Genomic DNA, 13588 nt, shown 5'->3' on the forward strand with positions numbered 1-13588 from the left:
TCGAGCTGTCTCTTTTTCTTCAGGCACTGCTACTGTATAAGGTTGGCTCTCTCTCAGGGACATGCTCTGAATATCACATCACATCCAAATATACCTTCTCTGAGCAGAAATCCTATACAAACAGCCCCACGCACTGTTCCACGTTCCTGAAAACCTTCTTTGAAATGGCAACCTGCGGACAGCGCTCTCTGCCTCAGCGATAAAACGACAGCTTCTCCGGCAGTGAGATTGATTTTGCGCAGCTCTAACTTGTTAGTAATATGAACTCCCTGCTTCTCTGTTATTCCCCCAGTTAACTAATGTTAAACACAGATCGCAGCCCCTGACAGTAATGTTCACTGAGGCGGCGTTTATGGGTCAGAGGTGTGTGAATGATCGGGCCCGTGGCAGCCAGCTGTGGCTTTGGACCTGGCCCAGAACCTTAACTATTAGTCCTGTCTGTCAAGCTCCTTAAGTGGGCTCATATGAAACAGTATCTGCTTTCAAACAGTGGTTTGACCCTCATCCAAGATCTGACCCCCTTTTCTGGATTTTATGTTGGACTCAAGCTAATTCTACAATACAGAGTAGACGGTCTGACGTGACTGTGTGCAGGTATTCTGGATCTGTATACAGTGTTGTGCATTCATGTGGAACTAAGAGGATGCAGACGTTCTTTTGAACGGCTGAAGAACAGGTTGTGATGTTGATATATTTCTCCAGATTTCAGGCGGTAGTTACTCACAGTACATTTAAGTTCTGGGAGATATGATGCAGTCCAAGCTCTGTGCATCCTGCAGTGGTTCAGCTTCACGTTTGGATGGAACAGGGATCATCTGGTGTCCTCATCAGTGTCTCCCTGTTGCCTCTCAGATTTATTGGACTCACCGCCTACAGGAAGCACAGCCAATTGTTGGTCTGATTTATTCTCTGCTACAAATGCCGGACTTCTATCCTCCTACACTGCGGTGCTGGCAGCTTGGCAACGATGTATAAACTATGGATGAGTTTTTTAAGGGGACTGTTGAGTCTCGGTTTAATATCTGCTTGAGGAGTTTAGATGGAAGCGGCAGTGCCAAAGACATGTTTTTGCACGGCTGGCATTGTTGGCCAGCGGAAGGTGAGACTGTCATTAGGGACGTAATAATATAACTGAGCTAATGAGGCTGCCTCTTGTGGTTAGTGTGATGAGTACTGCACTGTTGTTGTGGTATGCTAATGTGGTGAGTTTTTTTTTCCAGCGAATGCTATGCAGATTGTGAAACCCCCTTTCCATTGCTGCACTTCAAATGCATACTGCTGTCATACCTGTGAGCCGCTGACCTTAACCTTAAACTGCGTCTGTGTGCTTCCACTGAAGCACTGAGGGGGCTGTTATTTTTGACCGCTCGTGAGTTGTTGTGTGGTGAGTCCTTTAAAATGTGATGATGCTGATTGTAGTTGTAGTGAATCAGAGAGAGAGGGATCACATGTTTCTGTTCAGCAATAGAACAGCAAGAAATTCATCATTGAAGAGATAGAGGCACATTTTAAATGATCAATAAATCAATTTTCTATGTTAAAGTCAGGTAGAGTCAATTTATTAATATAGCTCAAAATCACTATCGCAATGCCTCACTCTGTATGGTGAAACAACACAACAACAACACACAGTGGCTTGCAAAAGTATTCATACCCCTTGAACTTTTCCACATTTTGTCACGTTACAACCACAAACATACATTTATTTTATTGGGATTTTATGTGATAGACCATCACAATGTGGCGCATAATTGTGAAGTGGAAGGAAAATGATACATGGTTTTCAAATTTTTTTACAAATAAAAAACAGAAAAGTGTGGCGTGTAAAAGTATTCAGCCCCCCTGAGTCAATACTTTGTAGAACCACCTTTCGCTGCAATGACAGATGATCTAGAGACTGAAATTTATGCCCATTCTTCCTTGCAAAATAGCTCAAGCTTGGTCAGATTGGATGGAGAGCATCTGTGAACAGCAATTTTCAAGTCTTGCAAGAGATTCTCAATTGGATTTAGGTCTGGACTTTGACTGGGCCGTTCTAACACATGAATATGCTTTGATCTAAACTTTTCCATTGTAGCTCTGGCTGTATGTTTAGGGTCGTTGTCCTGCTGGAAGGTGAACCTCCGCCCATGTCTCAAGTCTTTTGCAGACTCTAGCAGGTTTTCTTCCTAGATTGCCCTGTATTTGGCTCCATCCATCTTCCCATGAACTCTGACCAGCTTCCCTGTCCCTGCTGAAGAAAAGCATCCCCACAGCATGACGCTGCCACCACCATGTTTCACGGTGGGGATGGTGTGTTCACGGTGATGTGCAGTGTTAGTTTTCTGCCACACATAGCGTTTTGCATTTAGGCCAAAAACATCAACTTCACTTCTGTTTGCTGTGTCCCCCACATGGCTTGTGGCAAACTGCAAACGGGACTTCTTATGGCTTTGTTTCAACAATGGCTTTCTTCTTGCCACTCTTCCATAAAGGCCCGATTTGTGGAGTGCACGCCTAATAGTTGTCCTGTGGACAGATTCTCCCACCTGAGCTGTGGATCTCTGCAGCTCCTCCAGAGTTACCGTGGGCCTCTTGGCTGCTTCTCTGATCAGTGTAGTAGTATAAAAGTGTGTGTTTGTCTTTTTGTCTGTTTATTTAGTTTTGTATATTTCATTAAATCTTGCAAATAAGCCTAACAAAATAAAAAAAGGGTCTCCTCAAAGGTTTGTTGTAAGGAGTGCTCTGGCTGGTAGCTCATATCTGTAGGTTGTTTCTTACCTGAAATACTTTCTCAGAAATTGTGTTGTGGAGCGGCTGTGTTTTGTGCAGAGGGAGTTGTGTGTGTGTGTGTGTTTTGAGAGCAGGACTGTTTTCCCCTGTTAAACAGCAAAGAGCCAGGCTGCTGCTCACAGTGACTCTACTGTGTCCAAAGGGTTCCTCTCAATGCTACTGTGTGCTCACTGGGAGTTATTTCCACTGACCCACCGTATCGACGGCAGGGCGGGGAAGAAACATGGCTACAGATGCCCACTCACACACCCATTCACGTGTGTGTGCAAAGAGCCAGACGGACACATACACACTCGCGCAGAGACTGTTGGTCCTGAACAATGACATGCAACTGCCCAGGATGTCTATGTCACTTCCCGTGTTTGTGAGAAGTTATTTGGTGTTGCTGTGGAAACCAAATGTAATATTGAAAAATCCCCTCTCTCTCTCTCTCTCTCTCGCTCTCTGTGGCTCCCCCCTCCTTGCTGTAGAGAAAAGCCAGCCCATAAGGGAGAACCAGGCCTCGTCCCCGACTCTGGCAGCAGCTGCCAGATTGTCAGCGATGATACATGGCAAAGACCGAGTGTACGCCAACACCATGCTGGTTGACCAGGTGAGTCTTTTGTTCCATTCAGTGTAGGTAAAAATATACGACGTGAGACAGTTATATAATGTTTATAACGTTACAATTTCGGCTCATATGATGTAAAATGTTCCGTTCCAGGAGCCACAAACCAGCCTGTGAAATGGTTCCTTCACTTTCTCGCTTTTCTGTTCCAGGTTGATGACGCTGACATTAAATACCGCTCCCCAGGGGAGGAGGAGGAGGTGAGCCCTGTGCCCCATGTTGGCAGCCCACGCTGGCACCCCTTCTCCATGAATCCCCCTGACTTGAGAAACTGCTCCCAGAACCGGCACCCATCCTCACCGCTAATCGGCGAGAGGCGAATCCAAGGCTCCGGCCTGGAGAATCACAGGGAGCCTTCCCCTCGTGTCTCTCCCTCTCCCTTTGCTTCCTCCCCGTCTATCCCTTCCTCCCCACTGGCTTCCCCCTTCCGCTTGTTCGAGGGAGCACTGAGGCGTCAGGCGCTGCCAGTTTCTCCTGCTTTGAATCGCAGAGGATGCAGCTTGACAGAGACGAGCCGGGGCCTGAGGTAGGACTCTATTCCTGTTAGTTACTGAATAAGGGACAACAAAGGCACTCACTATTTATGAAACTATTAATGTGGCTCCCAACTGGCCTGGTGTTTTTATTTAAGTGAGAGGATAAAACACAAATTATAGTGGACTCATTCATAAACTTGTTGTGTGCGCTTGTTAACAAGAACCAAAAAACATTCCAGCGACTGACCCAGACAAAGACAGCCGAGCATCATCTGTGTGGAATTTCGGCAACAGCATTTCGTGACGTTTTGCGCAGCGATTGTAGTCGGCGTAGGTGCGGAAAGTGACAGGAAGCCTGGACACAATTGAGCTGTTTGTGTGTTGAAGTTGCTGAACATTCCTTCCAGTTTCCTCAGTGCTGTAGGATCTCCTCTGTGAGCAATGAAGCCGGCAAAATACTGCACAGTTTAAAGTCTGAGTGTAGCCTGGACTTGGCCTTGGTGACTGGCCACTGTGATTTTTAAGGTCATTCAAGTTCATCTTGACTTATCTGTGCAAAATGATGGAGGTCATCACAGACACAGAGTCAGCACGTTATCTTATAGTGTGCCTGAGTTTAGGATTTAAATTTGACGCATTATGATCATACTTGCATACTACTTTTGTTTTTTTTTTTTAATCCTGCATCTGCATCTGTGCTTGTGTGTGTATGTGTGTGTTAACAGTCCTAGTCTGGAGTGTGACAGCGGAGAAGACGACATACTGGGACATTCGTACCCCTGCGCATCTTTAAAGCAGCAGGCCATCCTGCGAACCAGCTCAGGAGAGGAGAGGGACTCTTTCGACACATCACCAGACTTTAATCGCACACACTCTGACAGCACTCACCAGTCTACCAAGGTACACCGTCACTAAAGGTGTTGTGTCCTGAGACAGCAAACACTTCTTTATTCCAATCAATTAATTAAAACACTGTATTTATGACCATACTGCCCTCTAGACAAGAGATTTAAAAGCTTTTTGGATTATTCCTACTGATTGTCTACTTCTTTAAACAGACACATTTTGACTTTTATCTTCAGTTGACAGTTGAGCAGGTCCCTTCTGTCTTCTGCTTCCACTGTGACATGATGGTGCTGAACGGACCTGCTGTGTCATTCTCTCATTCAGTTATCAATTAAAACATTTTTGGCAGCAGATTTTATTGTAAAAATGCCTCAGAAGCATGATAAAGCGCTAAAACTCATATCATAACATGACACAATAACAGCCAATCATGAGCTGATGAGCCCAGACTGTCAATAGATCAATAATGTGAACAAAAAGTCACTTATATGAAGAGAGTGTGTCCTGCCTGATCCGTTCCTTCTGATCTGCTTTCTCACCCAGAACCCAGAGGAGGCCGAGGTCCGCCTGCGCTCCTACTCCTACTCCTCCCCCAAGGCAAAGCCGTCACGGCCGCTGCTAAACCGAGACGCAACCATCGGCGACCTGGCAGAAGGTGAGTGAACTGTGACCCCTGTTGCCCCTGTGACCTCTCTGTTCCCAGGAGTCAGCTGAATGGACACATGTGCCACTAACAGGGGGCAGACCAGACAGGTGTCATAAATCAACTGAACCTCTTTATAAGTGTATATGTGTTTAGTGTCAGCTCTGCTTTGATAAGGCTCCACTACTCAAGCGAGTGCGCAGCATTAAGGCCATGCTTTGTCCCATGTAGATGGTGCATTCAGCGGCGGCAGTCGTTCTCTACTCCAAGCTTTATCTCTCTCTAAATCCCTCTCTCGTCTCAACCAAGTTAGTAAGTACAAGAGCAACGTCGAAAAGCAGCAACTTATACACTGCCGGTTGGCCTGTGGATAAATAACAGCGTGTCTTTTCACTCTTTTTTCTGGTGAGCTGTGGGATAAACTGGTGGTTATCACAACTGAAAGGCATATCTTGTGTATTTACAGTTTTTCATGATCCGGTGTAATTTAAAAGTATTTTTATCCGTGATGGAAAAACTGCAGTGAACTGATTGAAAATGATTTCCCCAGATATTTAGATCACACAGTTGTGCAAAACAATGATGTTTCTCATTGTGGCCCAAACTGTGCAGCTCTGTGTCTGTGGTGAGATTTAGTTTTTGGTGGTGAGTGCAGCACGCATGATGTGAAATGCACAAACCACTGTCTCAGAGAAGAACATTATTATTTTGAAATGCTGTGAGATCAAGAGCAGACTTTCTCCAAAGTCTTTTTTTTATATATCTTAGTAATAAAACAATAGTCATCCAAACAATTATTCATACAATGACCGATAAGTAGAGGTCTGAATCTTTAAGACTGCGTGTTTTTTTAATATCCTGAGGCTTTGGAAAAAATACTCTCTACGTAACTCTCATAGATCATCTGGAGGAGGACTTGTTTCTACTCTGAGGGTTCTGTTTTGTTTCGACTCGGGTACATATTTTGTTTCCCTCTTGGTTTTAATTTTCCATATTCGGTGTCATCTGGTTTTTCAAGGCAAAACTCTTGTGCTTTGTTTGTTCTTTCTCTGTTGGGGTCGGCTGGATCCAGATTCTTTCAGGGGTTCTTGTATTTGCTTCTAACTCAATTCTGATCGGGGATGGTGGTTTTCTATGCGCTGGGCTCATTCACTTTTAATCTGTAATAATGTCTTCATTTTTATTGACATGTATTTCTGCCTTTCTCATCTGCCTGTCCTTGTTACTCTACCCTACAGAGCAGAGAGCATTCAGCCTGACTGAGACTCCCAGAGAAAAGAGGTAAAACTAGCGTCATTTCATGAGCATACACTCAACTGTGCTCACGTGTTCCTCCCTTTTTTTAGGCATCAGTGTTGACCAGCAGTTTCAGATTGGCCTAGCTGGGCCTGCATGTGTGTATGTGTGAGTTTGAATGTGTATCCCCAGTATAAAGCTTGTGGTTGGGGTCTGAGCGTGCAGGATGTGACATACTTCCTGTAGCAAGGCCGAGGGCCAGAATACGCTCTGATTGCAACCTCAAAATAACCCTGAGTAAACAACAAATCTCAGGCTGTTCCTGGACTCCAGACCTCAGGAACATCAATGATACTTAATTTGCTTTGTGTACATATTGTAGTATGTATCCTGCTTATAGATCACAGGTGTACTGAATTAACATTTGCTTGACAATCATACCATGTGACTCGTTTTGCTTATTGTGTTGTCATTTCATATCTGCCACCATCCATTTTCATTTTACAGCTGATTTCATCTCACTGCCTTGTAAATGTATCACGTGCTAATACATTTTGCTAATAACCATGCATTGCTAACAGAGGAAACATTTTAAAAGATCATATTAGGCAATTAGATTATCGTATTAGATCATCAGATTATTGCATTAGAATAGATCATATTAATACTACAATATTCACAACACTAGCCTGAACAAACTCACCGACCATTTCGTCCCTCACGATGTCAAAATGTGGATTTTTTTTCTGCCTTGAAGGAGCAATTTGTAAGATATGGCCAGAATTTTGGTATAAAACATTCAAAAGTTAACATTATCAAAGGTGTTTGAAGAATCAACAGTGTTGACGTCATGGCAAAGCCGTCTATGCTCAGTTGTGTTGTGTTTGTCTTGATGTCTTGTCATCCCTGAAGTCATAGCCTTGGTCAGAGCTGCTGTAAATCGCCTCTGTAACGTATCCCCTGTTCTCAAACTGACCTCAGTCATTCTTGGAGGCTTTGTTCAATCCAGAAAATAGTCTAGGGCCTCAGCTCTACAGCTAACTGAGCCAGGAGTTGATTAGCCAAAGGTAGCTAGCAAAGAGCAGCAGTTGTCGGTTTCTCCGGGGATATGCTGCCTCCTATGTTGGTGCTACCTTCGAATTCTGGCCATATTTTACAAAGTATACCTTTAAGCAATTGGCTACTACATTATAAGGTTTACCTAAACAACATCTATGTGACTATCCACATGTAAAACCTGTAGTCATCCCTTCATTTCCATACACACTTTATTGAGCCCAGAAATGGTCTGTAGACTCTAATCTTAGGTGATCTTGATGTCTCCTGATGAGCCCAAACACACAAACCTGGTCTGAGGTGTGTTATATCCATGCAGGGTTTTGGGTTTCCGTAAGCGGGCCCAGTCAGCAGAGGAGGAGAGCAGCGCATCACTCCAACATCTCACCCTCACAGAGTTCCTCAAAGAGTATGTTTTTCACCAAAATGGCCTCACAGCCATGCATGTGTGGCTTAACTCATTCTAACCCCTGTTGTAAAACCGCTCCCCAACTCATCCATTAACCACATGGATTCTCTGCAGCTGTATGTGGTCATGTATGAACTTTCAGCAGCAGATTATATTAACACCTTTTATGTCTAGACACAGTATAGGTTTCATGTGACATTGCATGTTTCTCTTCTTTACGTTTTGTCACCGTTGACCTGGAATGTTAAGTGTAACGAGCACAAGTTGCCGTCAATAGTTGACACGTTATTAATTGCATCTTGACAAGGTCACACTATAAATAGAATCCACTAGAGTCCATAATGACTTCCAAGCATGCCAAGCATGTTGTTAAGAGTAATAGTCTGTAGACTGGGGGTCCTGGAAGACTGTCTGGACATTCTTTCGTTCCAGCATGACGCCAATCCAGCTCGTCTTGTACGTTAAAAGTAGTAAAGTAAAGATTGGTTTTATCAAGAGTGTGCATGGTGGGCTTGAATGCGACAGTCTTCCACTGGCCAAAGTAAAAAGGAGAAGCTGCAATGATTGCTGACTAAAATATTCGCACTTAAACAGGATCGAGGATGAGGAGTGGGACAAATACATAATCCCTTCGAAGGTCGAGTCCGAGAAGTACAAAGTAAGCCGGACCTTCAGCTTCCTCAAGAGCAGGATGTCGAGCACTCGTAACAAGACCAAGGTGAGGCAACACAGTGGAAAATATGACTCCTGCTGGCTAAGGTTTCCCCTGCACGCTTGAATTCCTTTAGTCGAACTTTATATAAAAAAGCCAGAGCTAAAAGGCCTCCCAGAGTAGCACAGTAAAAGGTTTACCACCTCTCAGACAGGCCAGGTCAGGATTCCTGTGCTGGGGAGCCATTGTCTGTGCACACTGCCTTTATTTGGCCAGGGAAAAAATTCCCTCTCCTCTGGCTTAGCAACGGGACACAGTGAAAATATCCTCTTACATAATGCGTAGACCCCCCTCCACTCAGCGTGAGGACCCAAAACACATTCCATAGTATATTTTTGATCTCATAAACACGTGCGCGTGTGTTCAAGTACATGTTTCCATGTATGTACAGACACACGATGCACATGAACGGTCAAAAAACAAACATGCACTCTTAGACTTCCTTGTGAAGTTTGATAGGAAAATAAACATTGCACTATCACACACATACACAGAGGGATCCCCCACAACAGCAGCCAGTCTCCATGGACCTTAACAAAGTAAACAGAAACGCTCGCTCAGAGGCCCCTTTATCTCCACTAGCTGCGCTTTAACAGGTGTGTTTCAGCAAGAAGACGTTCGCTATATGTTCTTCCTGCCTGCTGCTCGGAGTCACGTTATTTCTACCTTGGTGGTTTACATGTTGCGGCATTAACTGCAGTAAACGTCAGACGAATGAGTGAGTTTAAAATATTTATGACTCACGTTGCAGGTGAAGGGGAAAGAGATGAAGGAGGGAAAGGAGAAGTCAGGAGCCGGTAACGGACACCAGTTTGTTCCCGTGTCTCCATCTGGTCCCGCTCTCTGTGTGGCCTGTGATAAGTCTGTTTCTGGGAAAGAGCTGTTGCAGTGCTCCAGTAAGTGCTGTACTGTCAGTGCTGTTGTTGTTTTATGTCTGTGGTGGCAGAACTGTTTAGGGTTTTTGTAAATCTCCTAGCACGTGCTGCCTTGATGTTTTGTTTAGCAGTTGAAGTGAGGTCATTTTTCTTCCTCTCACAAAGTCAACATGGATCATGAGGAGGAGGGCTGTTTGACACTGAACTCAGAGATGTGTTAATTTTGTTTACTATCAGTTAACTAACCTGTATTTCATCTGCCTTTGTCTGTAGACTGTTTCCTGAATGTCCACAAAAACTGTCGAGAGTCTGTCGCAGCCTGTGGGAAGGTAACTGACAACACCACACAACTCATGTGGTCTCACAACCAACAAGGAGGAATAATGAATGATTTCAAGTGATAGTACTTACTCTAAATTACTTGACAAACATTAAAAACAGCTGCTGGGGACAGACGATGAATGACTCTGGCTACTTTTTGTCATGGATAACAGCCAGGGAACAAACAATCCTTAGTCAGTTTGAGCTATTTGCAAGAATCTAAGACTCACGTTGGGCTTCTGTTAAAATATTGCATGTTTTCATGAGGCAGACAATCTCTCAGATGGTGTTTTTTCACCATTAAAGGGGCATTCTACCAATTTTACGCATACAGGTCAGTATGCAAACAGGTGAATTATATCTTTTGTGGCTCTAGAAGAGGAAAAAAAAAATTTCTAGATCACATGAGGTCCCCTGGTGTGAATGGGGCTATAGACATGTATTGTGGTCTGAATTAAAGGTGCCCTGTGGAGGTTTCTTGTATATACAAAAGATATATTTACATAAAAAAAAAGTACATTTTGTGTGTCACAAACATGAGTGCATTTCAGTCCTCATAATACATTTGCTGAGCTGATTCTTTAAATATTTTAAGTCCTGCATTGTTTACATGTTTACTAGCTCAGTCTTCTTTTTCATTGCCTTTGTTAATGGCACGTTACCTCAACTAAGTGTTCAATAGTAGAAAAGCGTCAAACCATCAACAGCCAGCTTGTCCATCTGCATCATCATCATCATCCTTGTGCGCTTGCATAACACAAACATCTCTTGATAGCATCTCTAGTGGTCAAAAACTCCACAGGTTGCCTTTAAGTACACAGTTAACACTCTGTTCACTGAAAATCTGTTACTCTCATGTTGTCTCTACGCTTTAGTGATCACTTTTGATTTCCACCTCAGTGTTCCCAGTGCAGTAAGTTCACATTAGAAATGTTACAAATCCGTTACTGTGCTTCCTCTCTCGCTCGGCTTTGCCGCCTAACACAGGCAAAATGCCAACGAAATGAATAAATCAGTGAGCCGAGGCAGGTTAAGAGGAAGCCGGTACAACAGGAAGAGTAAATTCCAACACTTGGTGACAAAGGAACTCCTGGAATGTGACAAACATCACAAACTGATGATGTATAACGAGAGCGTCCGAGGGGGCGGCTCTTTAATGTCCTAGCCTCGGCATAAATAGCCTCTAGTATTGAATTAATTTGTTGGGTTACAATCATAACAGTCTGATATTTGAAACACAAGCAGGATGATTTACAGCTGTTGATGTTAATATGATTATGTGTTTCCTCAGAAGCCGCAGGAAAGGAATGCACTGCTGATGAAAAGCAAGACCTTGTCTCTCCCACAGAGTGAGTCAGAAATTACGGCATTGTCGCCCCCCTCGTACTGTCCTCCCCTAGTCTTTGATTAAGTTCTTACCTGTCCTCCCTTGTTTCTCCTGTAGTAGATTGAGAAAACCATTGCTCCTCACCCCCCACTCCCTCTCTTCCCTGTTGTTCTTTCCCTGGTAAGGAAAAAAGTTAAATTTTAATCCATCTCAGCAGGGGATCTGGCCTGGATTGTGTTTATGTGTGTTTGTGCATGAGTACAGAGGTTGAGTGTTTTCGTTGCATCGACAGGATTATTTTATTTATTGATGTATTGAGCGTGTGTCGCAGTCAAACCTAGTCGGCTCAACTGTAGGCTCAGTGTCCAGTCAAATAACGAAGGATGAGAAACGCAGACCTCCTTGCAGCTTTATAATCCAATTACAATTACAATCAAAGATGTAAACAAAGCATCTGAACACAAAACAGACAGTGGAAGTATTTATTTGTAGAAGGGGAAAGCCTCCAAGGTGTGACTGACTCCTCTTCCTGCTCCTTGTCCTGGTCTCCCCTCCAGACTCTGTGAAAGACAACTCTCCAGCCATTTTCTCCTCTTCCGCTTCACTTCCCACCACGACCAGAGAGAAGAAAGAAACAGTCGCCCCTCTCTGCAAAAGCCTCTCCATCTCTATAGACAGCAGGTAGGATGGCAGTGTCACTACTGAGCATCAATGAATACATCAGAGGGATGTTTGTTACATTTTAAACGTGACCATATTTAACTCTTCAGGCCAACGTACTTTAAGTTTAACTTTAAGCTGATTTCATTATTTTATTTCAGTGAGCTTTTGTGTCGTACAACTTGACTTCAGACTCCAAAGATAGAGCCAGATATCTAAGCTAACTAAGCTAACGTTACAGCCTAGCCAAGGAGGATGCCATTATTGTTTACATCCTGTGCTGTCATTAGCACGAGCCTCTTGTCCATAAGTAGATGTACAACATCTCACACCAAAAGAAATCTTGATGGATAAATAGCACTACAGAGGAAGAGGAAAAATACATATTTCTGATTTTGTGGCGAACTGTCCCTTTAAGTAAATAAAGCCTTCCTTCATCTTAAAAGATGTCCATGTTCAGATCTAACTTGTTTTTGTTTGGCGCAGACGACTGAGTGACGCAGCAGGGGCGGACAGTGAGTGTAGTGTGACAGCTTTCACGAACAGCTCGTTGTCTGATGAGGGAACTCCGGTCACAGCGACTCCCCCGTCAACAGAGCCGCCGATCACCGCACAGGGTGAGAAAGACGAGCTTACATCGTAATCTGTCATACATACACGCACATAAAATTGAGAAAAGGTGTACAGTGGATTGTGTTTTTGTTCCTGCAGATACTGTTGATGCTTCTCTACTGAGCGACCTGTCAGCTGACCTGCTTGGACTTGAGGTGGAGTCCTGGAGTCTGGCGGTCAGTCCGGACTTTTGCAGGCAACACGACAGGCGCACCGTTAAACGACAGGATGTTATTTATGGTGGGACAGCTCTTCTTAACACAGTATTTTATATTATATGCTGTGCATACTGTGTCTGTAATTGTAAAGAAGATCCCATTAATTGAGTCAAACCTCAGTGGGTGTAACCAAAGAACCACTATTTCAGTACTCAGGCTGCAGTAATAGCTTTCTAGCAGATATGTAGACTTGAGACTTGGCTTAGACTTGATCAAAATGACTAAAAAAAGCTCTGCTAGCTGGCAGACATACTGATCAATCTGCCAAGTTGGAATCCCACATGACAGATTATTGCACAAATGTCTTTTTTGGAGGAATTTGTTAAAATTAGCTACCGAAGCCATTAAAAGGCCACTTTTACCTTTTGTGGTTCCGCTAGGATTCAGCCAAACTTTTTTTTTGCCAGGGTAAGCTCATTGTTCACAGAAGTTTATTTCAATCAGTGACTTCATTTCCACCATCTGCACCTGTAAACATGCGCGTTTATTTCAGTGCCCATAATCCGCTCTCAATGCCCCCATATAGAGCTGATGCAGACAGAGCTGCACCACATACAAACCCTGACGGTCATGTCGGAGGTGTTCAGGAGAGGCATGCTGGAGGAGCTGCAGCTCAACTGGGACAGTGTGGCCCGGATCTTCCCCTGCTTGGACCCCCTGCTTCTCTTTCACAGAAACCTCTTCGGAGCGCTGCAGGAACGCCGACAGGCTGCAACGCAACCTGAGAACCCCCGAAATTACCTCATCCATCAGATTGGAGATGTACTGCTTCAGCAGGTCGGTGAAGGTGCATTCATGCGCATGAATACACAGATACG

At 44.0% G+C, this 13588-nt stretch overlaps 1 protein-coding gene across 3 annotated transcripts in view; it reads left to right on the top strand.

The window, feature by feature from the left end:
- Window positions 1–13588, top strand: part of LOC311261728 (rho guanine nucleotide exchange factor 28-like) — a 37853-nt gene that overhangs the window by 17933 nt on the left and 6332 nt on the right. For all 3 annotated transcript variants that reach the window (XM_084360618.1, XM_084360620.1, XM_084360619.1), the window contains 14 exons: window positions 3243–3364; window positions 3532–3905; window positions 4581–4755; window positions 5245–5356; window positions 6583–6625; window positions 7956–8045; window positions 8640–8763; window positions 9509–9653; window positions 9906–9961; window positions 11245–11302; window positions 11838–11961; window positions 12427–12557; window positions 12652–12792; window positions 13297–13547. In XM_084360618.1, coding sequence (XP_084216744.1) covers window positions 3243–3364; window positions 3532–3905; window positions 4581–4755; window positions 5245–5356; window positions 6583–6625; window positions 7956–8045; window positions 8640–8763; window positions 9509–9653; window positions 9906–9961; window positions 11245–11302; window positions 11838–11961; window positions 12427–12557; window positions 12652–12792; window positions 13297–13547 — 1946 coding nt within the window. The remainder of the gene's footprint in view (window positions 1–3242; window positions 3365–3531; window positions 3906–4580; window positions 4756–5244; window positions 5357–6582; window positions 6626–7955; window positions 8046–8639; window positions 8764–9508; window positions 9654–9905; window positions 9962–11244; window positions 11303–11837; window positions 11962–12426; window positions 12558–12651; window positions 12793–13296; window positions 13548–13588) is intronic.

The sequence above is a fragment of the Pagrus pagrus genome (assembly GCF_965226575.1).
Source record: "Pagrus pagrus genome assembly, chromosome: 8".
Taxonomy (NCBI): Eukaryota; Metazoa; Chordata; class Actinopteri; order Spariformes; family Sparidae; genus Pagrus; species Pagrus pagrus.